Raw genomic sequence first — 19763 nt, forward strand, 5'->3', positions numbered from 1 at the left:
CTGTCACCCACCTGCAATGGTTATAGCAACTGCTGCATATAACCAGTTAGGCTAGTTTCACACAGGCAATTGCGGTATCGCCTAGGGATTTGAAACGAATATTTGTAGTCTTAACTTGCGCCAGTTTATAGGATCATAAAATAAATATTGTGTGTACAAATGTTAATCTGTTTACAGTGGACAATAGCAAAGTATGCCCCTCGGTTCAACGGCTTTCAGCAGCAGGACTCCCAAGAGCTGCTTGCATTTCTTCTAGATGGCCTCCACGAAGATCTTAATAGAGTCCATGAGAAGCCATACGTTGAGCTGAAGGACAGTGATGGACGACCAGATTGGGAGGTTGCTGCAGAGGTTAGTGATTACATAATGTGTACGGTTTTAGAAACCTTATTCCTGCTTGTCATATCTCTAATATGACTAGTTTAGGTATATGTTCTGTAGGAAATTTGGCACTGTCATAAATTGTTTAAAGAAGCTCCTCCACTTTTGTAGAATTTTTATTTTATAATGTAAAAGTTCTAATTTAACCCATTCCCGCTGCAGGGCATAAGTTTACATCCTGGCAGCGGGGTACTTCCCGCAACAGGGCGTAAACTTACGTCCTGGGGATAGCGCGGGATCACATATGATCCCGCGCTATCCCGCAGCGGGAGCCGGCTGTCAGTCACAGAGAGCCCGGCCTGTCTCCATGGTAACAGGACGCCAGACACTGGTGTCCTGTGTTACCAGTGCCTGAGATCGCTGTATAAGCGATAAGGCATGGCAGAGCAGTAGCTCTGCCATGCCTTATGACAGCGATCATCAAGGCAGTGGTCAAAGTCCCCCAGGGGGACACACATGTTGTAACAAAGATTAAAAAAAAAAAAAAAGAAAGAAATGAATAAAAAAAAAAATGTATAGAAAGAGTAAAAAAACCTTTTTTTTATGCTTTTTCTCAGATTAGCATAAAAAAGGTAAAAAAACAATAAAACCCCACATATTTGGTATTGTCGCGTCCGTAACAACGCGTACAATAAGATGCACATGCTTTTGACTGTGCACGGAAAAAAACGCCAAAAAAAACGCTAAACTGAGGCAAAATGCTAATTTTTCGCATTTTGCCTCACTAAAAACGCAATAAAAGTGATCAAATGTACCCCGAAATGGTACCAGTAAAAACTACAGCTCATCTCACAAAAAATAAGCCCTCACAAAGCTCCATACATCGAAAAATAAAAAAGTTACAAGATTTCTAAAAAAAAGGGGTTTTTATTGTAGAAAAGTGGAAAATCCTAAAAAAAAGTAAGAATTTTGGTATTGTTGTAACCGTACTGGTCTGCAGAAAAAATGGACTGTCTCATTTATGCTGCATGATTAACACTGTAAAAAAAAAAAAAAATCTATGGCAGAATTGATGCGTTTTCTCTCCCTGCTATCATAAAAAAAAAAAAAAGTTTTACAATATAGTTAATGTACCCAAAAATGACGCTGATAAAAACTACAGTTCGCCGCGCAAAAAACAAGCTTTTATACGGCCACGTCGACGGAAAAATAAAGTTACGGCTTTTGATAAACGGAGAAGAAAATCCGCCAAAAATTGTTGCGTCCTTAAGCCCAAAATGGGCCATGTCATGAAGGGGTTAAAGAGACTTTGTAACTTACTTTTAACCTTATAAGCTAAACTTATCGTCCAAAAGTAGGTAACCTGTTGGTTCTGGGGCTATCCGTGTTATACTTGCCTTCCTCGTCGTTCGCCCGGTGTGAGTGCTGAAAGCAGTTGGTCAATGCATTGAGCAGCATGCTAATTTTATAGAACATTCACCTATCAAAAAGTTATGGTGTACTCCTCTTTTGGGGGCAATTTTAAACATTCTTTTTGTTATTTTTTTTCAATTGTTTTTAAAAATGTTCTCATTGAATTTTTATGGGGGGCGGGGGGGTGTTACATTTTAATATTTTAGCGGGGAACATATGATCTAGAAGCTGTGTTTTGTTTTCAGGAATGCAGCTCTGTGCTGTGCTTGATGTTTTTAGTAACAGGAAACTGATTATTTCAATTCGCTGTTTCAGTACAGGATCTGGCTGACAGTGTGACAGCTCAACCTTGCCAGTGGCACTGTGTATAGGAGCACACATGTTTCTTGCACAGGGATCAGTCCATTAGCCTGTTAATTCATATGGGGCAGATCGAAAGGACTTAAAATATACACTTTTTGTAAAAAGGAAAAAAAAAACAGCACCTAGAAGGAGTTATTTTGCTGCAAAACTCTGGCATGCAGTTACATCTCAGGCAGATATGCAAATGATTAGAGTTGTGGTGTGATAAGATGAACGGTCTTGCCACCTGAGGCCCTAAAAGTGGTGACGAACCGAGGTTTAGTTTGGGTACTGACGACAGACATATTCGGGTCTGGAGACCTCGGGGTGAGCGCCTCAATCCTGCCTTTGCTGTGGTTTGGCACATTGCCCCCATTGCTTGTGTAAAGGTCTGGGGGCCATCGCATGCAGCAGTCGGTCACCCCTAGTATAGTGGTACGAGTGACAATGACCGCTCAGCGATATGTTCAGGACACCCTGCAGCCACATGTGTTCCTCTCATGGTGGCTTCCAAGAGGCATTTTCTAATAGGATAATGCTCAGCCGCATTCAGCAAGGGTGTCAGAGGAATGCTTCCACAACATTGCCATACTTCCGTGTCTGCCCGGTCACCAGATGTATCTCCAGTAGAACATCTCCAGGTGCCAACTTCAACAGCCTATGAGTTTGCACACACAATCTAAAGGCTCAATTGCAGCAAAACTGGACTGATATGCTGCATGATACCATTCGAAACCTGTATGCCTTGCATCCAAGCTAGAGGCAGTACAACAGGGTACTAGAGCCTCCATGCCCACCCGTATCACATCTTACATCCAAGCTAGAGGTGGTACAACAGAGTACTAGAGCCTACATGCCCGCCCATATCACATCTTACATCCATGCTAGAGGTGGTACAACAGGGTGCTAGAGCCTCCAGGCCCCCCCCCCCCGTATCACATCTTACATCCATGCTAGAGGTGGTACAACAGGGTACTAGAGCCTCCATGCCCCCCGTATCACATCTTGTAGCCAAGCTAGAGGCAGCCCAATTGGGTCCTAAAGCCTCCCTTCAAGTGTTCAGTTTTCTGCAATAAATTATCCTTTTCCTCTAATATTGTAATCATTCACTTATATCAACATTACAATCATTCACAAAGTTTCATTCAATTCCAACAGCTCCTTGTAGGTGCTTGATGTTTTTTTTGATAAGTGCATTTATCCCTTTGACATAAGTCTATATGTATGTTGTGAAGAAGAAAAACTCTGTTTCGTGTAGTGTACTAAAACGAATTGTAAGGCTCATGTAGAAATATATTTAATTGGCAATTTAAATGTAGTTGCTAAGCTACATCTTAACAGATTCTCTTTAATCTGATATACGGCCATCCATATGTCCCAACTGTTTACCATGTGTTAATAAATGACTTTTAAAATGATATTCCCTGAAACGCACATAGTTGCCAAACTGTCAAATGTCTTCATAGCTGGAAGCATATCTCTAAATAGTTGAAGAGCTTTCACATTCATTTAAGAGAAGATGAAGCAGTTAACTACTTCTTCAATGTGAATCACCATATGCAGAGCCATTCTACAGTGTGCCGTGCTGGAGTATAGACATTGGAAATTACTATCCATTTTAATATCTGTGCCTCATTATTGTTAGTTTCCTGTAAAAACTGGGAATTTAGAAACCCACATCTGTATTCATTATGTACTGTTGTAATTTACCATAATTTTCTGTTTGTAGGCCTGGGACAATCACTTGAGAAGGAATCGGTCGATAGTTGTGGATTTGTTTCATGGACAGTTGAGATCTCAAGTGAAATGTAAAACCTGTGGGCATGTCAGTGTCCGATTCGATCCATTTAATTTTCTTTCCCTGCCTCTACCCATGGACAGTTATATGCATTTGGAAATCACAGGTTTGTAGGTTTTCATTTTCAGTTTTTCTCGGGGATGAAATTCATATTGTTAATATGGATAATTGAATAGTTTGATGGAAAGAGATTACCACATTTTGCTAGTCACTAAATTACACTGCCAAATGTTCCAATGATTCTATAGTGTGAAACGACAATGTTCCGTGGCTGTTGCAGTCTTAGCCAGACCACAAGTCGCAGCTCGTTCTAGTAACCGTATATGCTGACAAAGTGCAAAGGATAAACCTGCAGTCTCTTAGACAGCTCCCTGGTCCCTTATATGTGTTGTAGCTGTTTACAAAGGCAGAATTTTAACACAGAGGGGATCTTATCAGTGTCTTGACCTTAAGGTACCTTTTATACTGGGCAATTGGCACCCAAATTTTCACTAGAAACTGTGAATTCAGGCGATAATCGTCCCCTATACACATAGCTGCCGACAGGGCACTGAGCAAGACTCTCCTGTCGGAGTCTCTTGGTTTTTAGCAGAACTGAAAACCGAGTGAATGTTGGCCTGTGTAAACGGGAGCCACTCAATGTTCAAGCGATTCCTGTTTACTGTAATCAAGGCGGGAGGCTAGAGTGATTCCCGGCGCTGTGCTTCCATTCACTTGAACCACTATTGCTCCTGTGTAAGCACAGGAGTGATATTCCGGTGGTAGTCTGAGGTATGGTTGTTGGGCGCTTGTGTGTCTGGCAATCGTCCTGTATAATGGTACCTTAAGTAAGCTCAAAGCACCCCTATGGTTCTGGACAAACAAAGATGGACACACCAGTTCCTCTGACTGCCTGATGCACACTGGGTAGTAGTAGGCATCATTCGTCTAAGACATTACACCTACTTTGATTACCCAGTAGTGTCCTCACGAGCAGTGCTGGCCAGTCTTAGCAGCCTGTAGAGTCATAGACTGCCAATGCATGCTAACGTGTATCAGGTAGTCAGAGAAGCTGTTCGGACATTTTTGTCCAGGCCTGGAAGATCACTTCAAAACTGGAGCAGGCAGGCAGAAAATGTGCCAAATTTATCACGATGGTGCACACTGCACTTGGCACATGCTACTAGAATTATTAGACTCTTACTTATGCCACCTATTGGTTAGGTTAGTTTCAACTAGTATTATGGGACATAAAAAGTGCTTGCCCTTATAAAATCCTGCATATTTTCAAACTCATTTTAGTCATCCCCATCCCCTTGTCTAGACACTTTTCAGAACTGTCTAGTTAAAAGCAAAAGTGCCTAAAATGCTAAATAAATCTGAGGCCCAAATGCCGGTTTTCTTGTTCCATTTCAAACTAGAATTTTGGCCCATATTGATTATTAATCTGCCTCAATAAATATTAGTGTTAGCATTGCATGTAATATATTGTAATGCAACATACTATAACACTGTGTAACATACACTATTACTCTTTAAAGGGTCACTCTGTTGAAAACACATTTTTCCATCCCTGCTCCCCCACTTCCTTCCTCCCTCATCCGATTGCCTATCACATTCTGGAGGTCTCACTGTATTGCAGCCACTTCTCTGCAGTGCAGCCCCCCTGGCTGCTGTTTATCGGACACCATATTGAGGCTGACATTTTTTTGCTTTGTTTCATATCAATCCCACAATGCATCAGCACTGCATTATCTGAGGCTATCCCATTTTTGCCTACTGGTGAATAGTTTAATTATATCATTACCTGCTACATTCACTTAAATAAGCTACAGCCCATAAGTATACTGTCAGGATGATGAGCTGTGATCTCCTCTATTACAACTGTGTGAAGAGCCGTGTGATCATAATCAGTATCTGTAACAGGCAATTCTCTGTTCCTCTCTAGGCAGTATTTGTGGTAGGAATCATGTAGTAGTATCAAACAGACTGAGCAGCTGACTAGTTTCAGACCTCATAACACCAAGCAGATCTGAGCTGTCCAGAACTGAGATCACAATGCCATCTGAAGAAAAGGCCAGAGAATTAAGACAGAAATAACTAAGCAATGTTGCTGCGTATTTACGTTCAAAGTTGTTAATATAAGCACAAATCTTGCATATTTCTGGCACGAAGCCCTTAAAACTAAGTCATAGAGTTACCTCTTTCACAGACACTGACATGACATGCATTGCCCAACTATCTACCTAGATGTCATTTCGGAAACCAGTTTTAGTTAAAAAACGAGCTTGCTAATTGTTTTATGGTAGTAGACTGGGGATTATTCGTTCACACACACTTTTCATATATGTTGGCAGAAAAAAACACTTCGATGCTTGAATATAGTTATAAAATATGTATTGGTGATCAACCGTATTTTTTTGGAATGACAAGTATAGTATTGAAAAGAATGACCTTCTCTATATGTATTTTAAGTCATTAAATTAGATGGTACAACGCCTGTACGGTATGGGCTAAGGCTGAACATGGATGAGAAGTATACAGGCCTGAAGAAACAGTTAAGTGAGCTATGTGGTTTGAAGCCTGAACAGATTCTTCTTGCTGAAGTGCATGGATCTAACATTAAGGTAAGTGCAGGGTGTGTGGATTGCTTAGTTTAAGCACATGCGCTCACTGCCGGGGCTCATGTACAGGGATGATGTATGAGGAAAGTCGCTAATCAGTTGCAAATGTCAACTTTTTTGGCACTTTATTATTCAGCTTATTCTCTTCATCATATTGCCTAAGCTTTCTGTGTCATAGTATACTGACCAAAAAGAGTTGATCAACCCGGAGAAATGCCCATGTAACAGATTATACAGGGATGGAAAAGTAAACATAGTAGAAGAGAATTCGAGGGACCGAACAACGAATCAATCAGTAACGTGGAATTTGTATAATGAAAATGTTGGAATTTTAACGTGTTAGCTAAAAACAGAACAAAAGTAAACGTTTTGTAAATCTTTAGCTCCTCTTTAGGCATTAGTGGTGTTCATTCTCCACCTGGAGCAATTGAATACAGTCTCCCTTGTTCCCTAAAATCGGGCAAATCGGGTTCTATATCTCCTAATAACTTTCAGGAAATGTGCTTTGAGTCAGTGATCATTTTTGAGCCATGATCGATCTTCTTAATTCCTTCCTGTGACGATATAGAATGGAGAACATTATAGCTCTTCGAAAGTGGGGACAGAAAACACGACGACAAAAAGTGGCTTTGGAATGAAGGGGTTAAGCTGATTTTTCATGACAGATTCCCTTTTGCAAATGATGGTTCAGCCAATAAACAGTTCATTTTCCTCTGACCTAATCATATTCAGAACAAGCAGGACCCCTAATCCTATTATTTAGAATTGGATTATCGCACTCTGTATATAGACTGAGCTGGTAGTTTCTCATTTTAGTTAAATGTCCTTCCTCCACTGAATACAATGTAGAAGTCATGTTCAGAGCGGGAAAAGGAGGACGACAAGCTGCTTCCTTGTCCATTATGACCAGATTACTGCTTATATGCTATGCCATACATTGTGCTATGCCTATCCTAAATGTGGGAATGCTTGGGCATGCTTATACTCCCAAAAATAGAGGGTCCATAGTAACATGGTAAGAAATCTCTGGTAGTTTATACCAACACTGGGCACCTCATGACCATATTGTTCCATATAGCAGTTTGTAGTCACCATTAAACAGCATAGCACAGTCTGATTCTAAAAACTTTTATTTCTAGAACTTTCCCCAGGATAACCAGAAAGTACGGTTGTCGGTGAGTGGTTTTCTCTGTGCTTTTGAGATTCCTATTCCTGGTTCTCCTACATCAGCCTCAAGCCCCACTCCACAAGGTGAGTTGTAGTCAGCATATCCCTAATAAACTGCACATTTTTATTAGTAATGTAACCAAGATAAATGAACCTTTTGTGGCACCAATCTTCCCTTTATGGCAGCATTTCTCGAGTAAGGCTGTGTTCTCGCTGTCTTTGCAGTGCACATTTGGCATATGCTTCGGGAAAGCTCCTGGTGCATACGCACAATGTATCCATAGGGACACATTGACCCCACAAATGTCAAAAGGAAAAAACTTGCCTACACACTACAAACATTTTACGATCTGAATTAAAATATTATACCTGTTATATTTACTAACGGCATATACATACTGTCAGCTGCTTGGCCAAATGTAGTGTTGCCCTAGCCTTTGTAGGGTTCCAAAGTGGATCAATGGTTGGCACTTTTTCCTTGAAATGCTGGGTTAAGACTTTTGAAGTGTTACCTCTGCATGTATTTTCCCCTATAGTTGTGTGATTTGTGTGTGTGTATCTCAGCACAATTGGTGAGCGAAATACATTGTGTGCTGATTGTTAAATAGTTAGCATTATACCATCTGGTGTTTGCTTTTTAATTAGCTTTGCTGAGTCTATGAAATGATCAGTTAAAGAGGTTTAAACCATAATCCATATTAATAGCGACGCAGTTTTAAGTAGATTACTTTGAGCTTGTTCTTCAATTTGCAGATCCCAGTACAGTGCCATCATCAAATGGACATCAGAATCTCATGCCAAATGGAGGACTTAGTCGACCACCAGTAATCCCCAATGGGATGCCAAATACAGTAGTGCCATGTGGGACAGAGAAGACCATGGGGAATGGAGTACTTAACGGGCATATCTCTGTTCATCCTGAGGGCCCTTTTATAGGCTATATCATTGCTATTCACAGAAAAATGGTAAGATAACACTTGTTATACAAGACAAAAATCCTACTTCTTCCTAAATAAGGGCCCTTGTAGAGAGAACGATTTATTGTTCAAATGAGCGAATGATGCCTGAATTTGCTGGTTCAGCCTGTTTATACAGGTAGATAAATCATTTGCTTATTCAGTCGTTCACATTCACTGTATAAGTAAATGAGGATAACTGAATAATCGGTATTTAAACAGAATGATTAGCGAACGAGCTAACAATGATTTTCATGCTTGCATGAAATGAACAGTAGGCGAATGAATTATGGTTCATCATTCAATCGTTGGCTGAGTTTACACTGATGACCCCTTTCAGAGTAACTGCTGCTGTCATGATTAGCTGATTGCTTCAGCTCAGACTCAGTACCTCCAGTAAACAGTTGGTTTCGCTGGGTAAGCCATGGCCAGTCAGGCAAAATGTAGTATTACGTAGTGGAATTGTCAAATACCAGTGTGAACAAGCCCTACTACAAGAAGACTCTAGTCTGCTGGAATGGGAAAGTGGCTTTCTGTTCTTGTAGAGGAAAGTCTTGAGTAGACAAAGAAATTGCTAAAATTGTCCATAGATAACAATATAGGCTGGGTTCACACACACGCCGGAATCCCGGCGGAAATCTCGCAGTTTGACCGTAGCGAAAAACCGCAAGCTTTTCACCAGGAAAGCGCTGCTTCAAAACCCGCGGTACTTATCCTCCTCAGCCCTGCCGATCCAGCGCTGCAGCACCGCAATTCTTCCAGCATGACCCCACATTTTTTCAGAGGCCTCCTAGCCCATTCACCCTATACCCCCTAATAAATTCTGCTTCGGCACTCTGATTCCTTTTCCCACCTTGAGTAAAACACGCAAACAATAGAAAACAAGGTTATTCTATTACATACGTGTTCATAGGACTGACAGGCTTCATCACTAGTCAATAGTTTGATAGACGTAGATGCATCCACAGTAGCGTCTCAATCGCTAGTAGATTCCTGCTCTGCGACATTTTCTTTCTTGAAATATTTTGTTATGAGCTGACGGCCAGTTAACTCTTTTGATTGCCGTTCAGCTTGTAATTTTCTCTTTTGTGCGGCAGATTTGTATATAGTTTGGCCTGACATGGTAATAGCTTTAACATCAAATAAAGCTGAATTGTTTACAAATCTGAAAAAAAATGAATTTGGTTTAGCAATTAATTTAAAAATATGATTAGCTAACTATTTTATATGCTGGTTCTTGCTGGAAATTCCGGAAACATTTTACATTGGGAGCTTTATGTTAAATGAAGGCCAAAAACATGATGAAAACAGAGACTTATTACCTATTTTTGATGTCCCCTGATTTTAGATGAGAACAGAGTTGTATTTTCTGTCATCGCAAAAAAATCGTCCTAGCCTATTTGGGATGCCTCTAATTGTTCCATGCACTGTCCATACCCGGAAGAAAGATTTGTATGATGCAGTGTGGATCCAGGTTTCCAGACTTGCAAGTCCGCTTCCGCCACAAGAAGCAAGTAACCACGCACAAGACTGGTATGTTAATAGAATGGGTGTTTAACATAGAGTAGTGTTAAAAGGAGGTTGGATAGTAATGATACTGGTGTTACATTCCAGAAAAAGATGTAAACAAAGCTACAGACTGCTTTAACCCCTTGAGTGGCACGCCCGGAAATTTTCCGGGACGAGCTCCACTGCTCATAGTGACATAGCCCGGAAGATTTCCGGGCTATGTATTACTATGGGAGCTGCAGAGCACAATGCCACAAGCTGTGACAGTGTGCTCTGCCTGCACAGACCCACACAGAGCAGTGCAAGGGCTTTGAAAAACCAGCAGAAGATATTGCCGATATGCCGGCAAACTCCTGCACTGGTTTGTTTACAGGTTGCCATAGAGACCATCGGCTTGTCAGAAGCAAGCCGATGGTCTCTGTGGCAGGGAGAGCTGGTTGTTAGCTGTCAGAGGACAGCTAGGTACTAGCTCTTACAGCAGAGATCAGAGAAAACCTCCGATCTCTGCTGTGTTAACCCTTTACATGCTGCAGTCTATGTGACTGCAGCATGTAAAGGGCTGTCACTGCAGCATGTAAAGGGCTGTCACCATCGGACCCCCAGAATGTGATCAGGGGGTCCTGATGGGTCCCTGTGGAAGTCCCCTAAAGGGACAAAAGAAAAGAAAAAGAAAAAAAAAATTATAAAAACACTTGTCTCCCTTTACTTTGTAAAAAATCAAAAATATAATCACACATGTGGTATCCATGCGTCGTAATGACCCAGAGAAGGAAGTTAATACATTATTTAACCCCTTAATGACATGGCCCCTTTTTTTCTTTTTTCCCCATTTCTTTTTTTCCTCCCCCTGTTTAAAAAATCACAACTTGTCCCGCAAAAAACAAGCCCTTATATGGCTGTGTCAATGGAAAAATGAAAACGTTATGGCTCTTGAGACGCAACTGCAAAATTAGTTGAAATTCAATGATTAGACCATTTTAAAAAACCTGCCCTGGTGGGCACGACAGGGTGGTAGGAAACCCGCCACTCAAGGGGTTAAAGGGCTTGTTCCATTAAAAAACAAAAACCTTTTTTATAGATGAATTAAGCCTATTAAGGGGAATCATTTTTGTATTTGCACTTAGATTTTTTTTTTTTTTTAAATAAATCCCCAGATGTTCTAGGAGTAATGTTAGAATGGCGCCACCTGCTGTCTCTGTTCTGTGCCTACCTCAGTAATTGTTCCACCTGCTCAGTCTTGCTTCTCTCTCTGCTCCACTGGGTATGTGGAGGGTCCCTGGTGTGAGCGGCTGCTTTTGAAGTTGCTGTGTTGTCTTTGATGTCAGAAGATATGCTGAGCAGGTGATAAGAGTGATGCAGCATTACTGTGCAGAAGCAAGGCTGAGTAATGGGCCATTTACACAGATTATCGCTCAAAATTTGTTCAAACGAACGTGCAGTGTAAATGCACAAAAACTGCTCACTTTTCATTTAAAGGTTTTTATCACTGACTTTCAGTCAGCTTAAAAACCATCACTGTATTGCAGGCTTCTTCAGTATGAACGCTCCCCACTCAGCACTACACATAGAAGGTGAGGTGCTTTGAAGAAGCCCGCAATTCAGCGGTGAAGTCTGCCTGATTAAACTCTTTGCACTAGCGATAATGACCTTAGCAGTGATGCTGGCACTTGTGTAGTCGTTTACCTGACTGTCAACCCGTGTAAGGCCTAATGGCCACAGGCGGATTTGAATTGCGGAATCTGTGCGGATGATCCACAGTTAGACGCCCATAAAGAAATATTGGGGTCTGCAACTGAATTAAAGCATGCGGATTTGATTTGTGCAATTTGGAATTGCAGCATGCTCCATTTCATCCGCAGCCTGTCTGCAAGTGATATTGTGGACTGGACGCGGATTCAGCTGGAAAGAGTTTGAATAAATAAATAAAACTCCACTGCGCTTCCGCACACATCCGCAGTACAAAAAGACCCGGACAGGTAAGCAGCTTGCTCGTCCGTGGGCAGGGTCGGGTTCCGCTGCAGGCTCCTGCATGCAGAATCCAACCTGACCGTGGACATGAGTCCTAAAGGGACCGTTAGTGTGACTGACTTGGTGTTAGTGTGACACCTGCTGTTTCTATTCTAACATTAGGCCTGGAAGATCCAGAATAATCCCCCAAAATGTTTCTAATTATGGGCTGGATTTACCTATAAATAATATTTTTGGTGAGACTGCTCCTTGATGAATTCACATGTTGCCAAATTGTATCTTGCAGTACTATATATGGTGACTTTTTGAAAACCCCATCCACATGTAGCAGAAAAAATCCACCAGAAATTAGGGGCATGCTACAGATCTCTTAGAATTTCATAGTGCATTTTTCCTTTTTTGCAGTGCTTAGGAAGAAAACTGCATGTAGTACTTGAGAATTTTGTTGCAGAATTGCAAGGAAATCCGCAGCTATATCAGTCTGTTACATTTAACCCCTTAGTGACGGCGCTATCGTAAAACTACGCCCTGCTGTTGCAGGACGTGTATGGAGGGAGGTAGCGCCTCAGCAGCATTTAAATCCCCCGAACGCTGTTTGGGGGTCCCGCAACAAAAAGTTGTATGTATTCCAAATTGATACTATCGGAAACTACAGGACATCCTGCAAAAATTGAGCCCTTGCACAACTACGTCAACAGAAAAATAAAAAAGTTATTGCGTGCACAAAATGACTGCAGAAAATAATTGAAAAAAATTCAATATCTTTAAAAAAAAAATACAAGTACTACAGCAAAAAAAACTATAAGTTTGGTATCGTAGTAATCATACTGACCCATAGAATAAAAATATCAGGTCGTTTTTGTTGCAATTTGTGCGCCGTAGAAACCGGACGCACCGAAAGATGGTGGAATGTGTTTTTTTTTTTTCCATTTCTCTCCGCTAAGAATTTTTAAAAAGTTTTTCAGTACATTATATGGTACAATAAATAGTGCCATTGAAAAATACAACTCGTCCCGCAAAAAACAAGCCCTCATACAGCGACATCGATGGATAAATAAAGGAGCTACGATTTTTTAAAAGGGAGTAGGAAAAAACAAAAATGGAAAAAAGCAAAAACTCCGTCACTAAGGGGTTAAACTATGCATAAATAAATGTATTCCTTTAATTAAAGGTCACAATACTGAAAATGAAAACCTTTTGCAGAACATATAGATATAGTTTCCTTAAAAGGCAGATTCCATTGCCTGTGTGACACCTATGCTGGACAGAGTACAAACCATCAGAAAGGGCTCTGTACATACATTGCACTAAAGGAGGATTCTGTATCTGTGGGTGTGAAATGGGTTATAATTATCTTGTAGCTCAAAGGTGAACATAAGAAGGATAAAACCGATGACCTCATTTGATCATATATCTACATCCGCATAACTTGCCAATGAACTATATTTAGTCAAAAGATAGTAAATTACTAAATTGATGGACATGATGATTCTATCTTTCCTGCTTGCTTTATTGATCTATTGATATGCCATCAACCTATGTGACACCTCTTACATGAATAAAGTAGTCTGTTCTTCTACACTATGTAAAGTGTAACTTCTCTTTCTCCTCCCCAATAGCTGCTTTGGTGTTGTGGACAAACCTTTTGTTTTCTTTGTACTTGGAAAAGGATATAAATATTTGCTACACACTAATTAAACTAATCTTGTCATTTGCAGTGATGACAGTATGGGGTATCAATATCCGTTCACACTCAGAGTGGTGCAGAAAGATGGTAATTCCTGTGCATCGTGCCCCTGGTACAGGTAAATGGTCAACACCTACCTTTTATGTTGTGCTTGGATAGTATGGAAGATACTTTCTTGGTATGTAGAATACAAATCTGCCTTGAGCACCAAGGACTGTTTCAATTCACAGATCTAGCAATTTATTCAGTGTGTGTGTATATGCTATACTGAGGTTTTTTATGTTAAAATTAAAGGGGAAGCTGTCGGCTTGAAGATGCCATCCGAACTGCAGGCATGTTATAGAGCAGGAGGAGCCGAGCAGATCGATGTATAGTTTATTGGGGAAAAGTGTTAGTATAAGTTGTAATGTATTCATTTAAATCTCTGCTTATTCTGAACTGAACAGTTAGTGGGCGGAGCCATCAGTGATTGGCAACTACCCCTGAATGTAGAGTAATACACAGCTGTCAATTACTAATAGCTCCGCCCACTGGACTGTTCAGCTCAAAATGAGGAGAGATACAATGAGAAAAATACAAGTTATGCTGAATCTCTTCCCATAAAACTATATATAAATCTGTTCAGCTCCTCCTGCTCTATAACATCATGCCTGGCATTTTCAAGCTGACAGATTCCCTTTAAAAGGTAGGTGTCTAAATATGACTAACATCTATCAGGTAGAAGATATATTCATTTGATTCCTAAATACTATTTGTGAAAATTCAATTTTTAACTTTTGTGCACACTACTTGGCAGTCCCTATAACTAGATAATTAAACTAAATAACTAACCGCAAGTAGAAGTTATACACTTTTAATATACCAAAACAAACACACACAAATGATGGGGTATTTACACTCATACCATAATCGCAAGTTTCTTTTTCAAGTTATTATTTCCACTGGGGGTCGGTCAAAATATGCCTGGTAATACCTTTCAGTTGCCACTTTTTTGACAAATAAGGGCTTTGCCCCAAAAAGCATGGTCCTATGCTGGGAACCTGTTCGCAGTCCTTGCCCTGTCATTTCAACATGTTTCTTTTTTCGGGTACTCCAGATGTCCTTAGGGAAGGAAAAATAATGACAAACGCCTATATACTTGGAGAAGTATATTGAGCATGGGCTTTAAATATTTAGATAAGCTGAAAAAGAAGGAATTGTGCACTAGGAATGTGATATTTGTACACTAGCAAACAATGTACTTGTAATGGGTCCTATATTTTATTGTTTTAAATGTTCTTCCCAATCTAGGTTTTGCAGAGGGTGTAAAATTGACTGTACCGAAGATCGTGCCTACATTGGTAATGCTTACATTGCTGTGGATTGGGATCCCACAGCACTACATCTTCGTTATCAGACCTCACAGGAAAGGGTAAGAAATATGAGTAACAATAGAAGTTATCATTGATTTCCATTAATTTTGTTGTCTTCTCCTGTCAAAACTAAAACTTTGTGCGGCCTATCAATGACTTCTGATTAAGAGAGAATTTTAGTGCATTTATATTATTTCATAGATAGGTTTGAAGTGGTTTATCTGAAGCTGTTTCTTCCTCCTTTCCTCCCTCCCTCAATTGGGAAATTACCATTATTTTTAATCTGAGCTCCGATCATGTAGTCTTCGTTTTCCTAGTATAAATCCATTAAAGTTTTTCTCTTTTTACAGATTGTGGAAGAGCATGAGAGTGTTGAGCAGAGCCGTAGAGCACAAGCAGAGCCCATCAACCTCGATAGTTGTCTCCGCGCCTTTACTACTGAGGAGGAGCTTGGAGAAGATGAAATGTATTATTGTTCCAAATGTAAAACCCATTGTTTAGCTACAAAGAAACTTGACCTTTGGAGGCTCCCTCCAATTCTGGTACTACAGTTTTTTTATCTTTCATGTACAATATTAAGCGTACCTGCACTTTCTGATATTTTTGGGGAATACTTGGGGAATAACATTATTTCTGGCCATTTTATGACTTGTATCTTGCAGTGTTCCCAACTGCAGGGTGTATCTGTGTTTTTCAATTGTCTGAGCTGGTGGGGACGTACCTGGTTGTTGTGCTGTATTTTATCCATCATGCATACAGAAAAGTACAGATTCTGTACCCTAACTTTATACAACACAGAGAGAGACCTAACCTGATCAGGGAGGAGAGGACACTAGAGAAGTAATGAGTAATGTGTTGAGACGATTCCCGTAGCTCTAACACAGTAAACCATTTATATTAGCTGTATTGACATCTGAGTGAGTTTCAGCAAGTTTATGCTTCTGTCTTGCTCCAGCTCCCCCCCCACCCCTCTTTCGCTCACCTTGCTCCCCATCTCCCTATCTCTTGCTGCTCCCTCTTCCTCCTTTCTTGCTGCTCCCTTTCCACCACACCCTCTCTTGCTCCCCTTTCTGTCAGGTTATAGCAGGTCAGGTTGGTGGAGGTGGAGTAATGGTGTGGGGAATGTTTTTTTTTTTTTTTTTTTTAAGGCACACCGAGTCCTCTTATAACTGTGAATGGACACCACAACAATTGCCAGGGTTCTGAAGGCAAAAGGAGGTCCAACACACTATTAGTTTGAATGTCTGTAATAAAGTAGGCATTCAGTGTAATTAATCTATGGTTATGTATATAAATCATTCTTCGAACTTGGCATATTAATTAATAATTGAATAGCATGTGTGTCAACAGCATCATTATATTTTGGTTATGTTTTAGGGCTCATGCCTTTGATCATTGCGGAATACGTCAGTGGATTTACGCAGCAGGAGTACCACGATTAAAAACCAAAAAAGTGCCTGCAAGTGATGGCAGAATTCCCCGGTCTCCATTAATGTCATATTAATGGAAACCTCCTGCGGCATAAATCCACGACAAATAGAACATGCCGCTATTTATTTCCCCCTGCGGAAATCCGCGGTAGAATTCCGCATGAGAGCATTGACAGGCAGAAAGCTCTTGGGTTCAATAGAACCTAATGGCTGCGTAATTCACGTGCGGGAAACACAGTAGAAATCAGTTTGTGGGCATTCACCCTTACTGTAGCTTTTCTTTCCCCTCTCTGTAGTTTCATCACTGACTGATTATGTAATAGGATTTGGTATTCTCTTATTGGGTAGTATATGTTCTCGCATTATAAATGATTGACTTACGATTTTGGCTGTTTTCTCACTTTTTCTTGGTCTATATAATTTGTCATAGATTATCCACTTGAAGCGGTTCCAGTTTGTGAATGGTCGCTGGATAAAATCTCAAAAAATTGTCAAGTTTCCCAGAGAGAAGTTTGACCCGAGTGCCTTTTTGGTACCTCGAGGGCCAGTGCAGTACCAAAAGAGAAAACCAGTACTTCATTGTGAAGATCAAGCAGAAACACGCTCAACGCAGGGAGACCTGAAGAAAGCAGAACCTGTGAACTATAGTCCTGCAGGAGATGGAGATGTACTTGGGAAAATTCAGCCTTTAATTAGTTCTTCCACTTCAAATAATAGTAAAGGTATGAAAAATTGTTTACTCACTTGCCCTCCTAGCCAGTTTTGGCCTCTGTGACTTAAACCCAATTTTTCTAATCTGACATGTGGTCATAACTTTGGAATGCTCTTACTTATTCAAGTTATGAGTTTATTTTTTCGTAACACCTTTTACTTTATATCCAGATTGTCATACCACACAAAATAGTTAATAAATAACATTTACCATATGTCCAAAATATATCGGCATCATTTTTTAACTTTTCTTTTCCTCTGGACATTATAAGTATGGCAGCAACTTTTCAGATTTGGAAGAACTCTGCCAACTCAATTTTTTCAGTAACCAGTTTAGTTTTAAAGTGGGTTTGATGTTCCTGTGTATTAGTCCCATAAATCACCCCATTTTAAAAAAATCCACCCCTCAAAGTATTCAAAACCACATTTAAGAAGTTCATCCCTTTAGGTGTTTCATAGGAATTGAAGCAAAGTGGAGGTGAAATTTAGACATTTCTTTTTTTCTGCCATGAACTGGAATCGTACGAGTACAAGTATAAATATATATATATATGTGTAGTCGCAGCTGCTCCTAGGAGGAGTATAACAGTACAGGATGGCTTCAAGGCCATTACACATACCACTAGGCGTCCTAATTACTTGTGTAGTGCTAGAAAGAGGTGGCTAAGAAGGGATCTACTGCACATGTTCTAGCATACATACTACCAAGATCCTGGCCATACTCAAAGATACATGCATACATTGAACTGCACTGGGGCAGAGGCCGTACCAAAGTAAAGGGAGTGTGCAATCCGTAAGGACATGCGTGAAGACCTCAAGAATAGTGCAAAATGGAAAAATACAGGTATTTGCAAAAAATTTTTAAATGTACATTATGTATCTATTAAACAATGATTTCTGAGCTGGGAATACCCATTTAATCCTAAAAGAATTGTTTTTAAATTGTAAATGTAATTTTTTTTATGGTGTACTATAATTCTTTATGGCTCTTTACCTACAGCATCTCCATTACAAGGAAGGAAAGCTGCTACAAACTCTTCTAGTAAAAACAACAGTCCCAACAGTAGCCCTAAAACCCTGGGAAGGGGCAAAGGTCGTCTACGTTTACCTCAGCTTGGAGGCAAAAAACTCTCAAGCAGTAAAGAAAACTTGGATCAAAGCAAAGACAATGGCTCAGATAATGAAACAAGAGAGACTTTGGATCAGGTAGAGTCTAGTAAAGGACACATGCTAGGTGGAAATCAAACTGAGTTAGCTGCAAATCAGGACACTCAGGTTGTTTTAACCAATGGACTGAATCATGAGCAGAACACTTGCAACAACAGTCAGCTTGACAACCACATAGGGGAAGAAGAGGAGATCACCGATGACCAAAGAGAAGACATCTGCTGTCAGCCTATCTATAACCTTTATGCAATTTCGGTAAGTAAAATCTGTGGTATTTGCACTCCTAGTTTCTAAATAGTTTTGAAAAAAATGGTAGGAACACCAAAAACAAGCCATCAAAACATAGTGCAAAGAGGAACAATATTCCAGAGTATAATACAGGAAAATGAATGGGGGGGGGGGGGGGGGGGGGTAAAGCAAGGGATGGGAGGGTGAATGGGATGTGTAAAGGGAGTTTGAATAAGAAAATGGGAGGAAGAGAAAAAGAGGTAAGAGCAGAAAGTTGTCAACTTTTTGTTTCTGCTTATAATACATAGATAATATTAATCTACATTTATTTACATGGGTGTTTTAAAATGAGTGTTTCAAAATTGTAGTATGCACTAATTTTCATCAGTTTTGCAGCTGAAAAATGACCATTAAACAATAGAGAATGCTTAAAATTTAAATGTGTATTGTATCTGTATTTGCATTCATTTGTATCATTTTCTATTGGGCAAAAACAAATCTGTAAAATAGTGCCACTGGAGGCAATACTGATGCATCATGTTTCATCATGTGTCCGTATTGTGGAATATTATTTCATATGTTTAACAATACGCTCTTGTGAGATTGCATGCTGTGAGAGAGGAGAGGGAGCAGCACGAAGAGATGCCTGATTGATCAGACTATACAGCACAGTTTTACTGCCCCACACCAGGAAGAGACACCCACTCAATAGGGAAATGTATAGAAATCAGCAGAGGAAAAAAATATGCAGGAGAGAAATCCTCTCTGCAATTGCATTAGCTACATTATTCGTTACATAGCATAGATGTCTATAATGCAGGCAAAGAGAGCTAGATATTCTACATTGAGATTTTGCAATGTGTTTGACAAACTGTGATTAGGTGATTCTTCCTGTTTGTCTCTTTAACGCTTCAGAAAGGAATGTTCTAAACTCTGGGGCTTCATTACAAATGTTATCTAGTAGTCTCTCCCTGAGAAATAAGCACACATACTCATGGACAGAGCGAACAGACTGCTTTTGTTATAAGCCTCTTCAATGTTCTGACTCTTGTATTGCTGGTTGGAGGTAACTGGATGTAGCCTGCAGCGGTTTCTCACAGACAGTTCTTCA

The 19763-nt window shown here is 40.2% G+C and overlaps 1 protein-coding gene across 2 annotated transcripts in view; it reads left to right on the plus strand.

The window, feature by feature from the left end:
• USP32 (ubiquitin specific peptidase 32) overlaps positions 1-19763 on the plus strand; it is a 229128-nt gene that overhangs the window by 193930 nt on the left and 15435 nt on the right. For both annotated transcript variants that reach the window (XM_066575111.1, XM_066575112.1), the window contains exons 22-32: positions 178-351; positions 3806-3980; positions 6329-6480; positions 7617-7728; positions 8398-8609; positions 9949-10133; positions 13796-13882; positions 15055-15175; positions 15467-15658; positions 16977-17268; positions 18258-18679. In XM_066575111.1, coding sequence (XP_066431208.1) covers positions 178-351; positions 3806-3980; positions 6329-6480; positions 7617-7728; positions 8398-8609; positions 9949-10133; positions 13796-13882; positions 15055-15175; positions 15467-15658; positions 16977-17268; positions 18258-18679 — 2124 coding nt within the window. The remainder of the gene's footprint in view (positions 1-177; positions 352-3805; positions 3981-6328; positions 6481-7616; positions 7729-8397; positions 8610-9948; positions 10134-13795; positions 13883-15054; positions 15176-15466; positions 15659-16976; positions 17269-18257; positions 18680-19763) is intronic.

The sequence above is a fragment of the Eleutherodactylus coqui genome, chromosome 1 (genome assembly GCF_035609145.1).
Source record: "Eleutherodactylus coqui strain aEleCoq1 chromosome 1, aEleCoq1.hap1, whole genome shotgun sequence".
Taxonomy (NCBI): Eukaryota; Metazoa; Chordata; class Amphibia; order Anura; family Eleutherodactylidae; genus Eleutherodactylus; species Eleutherodactylus coqui.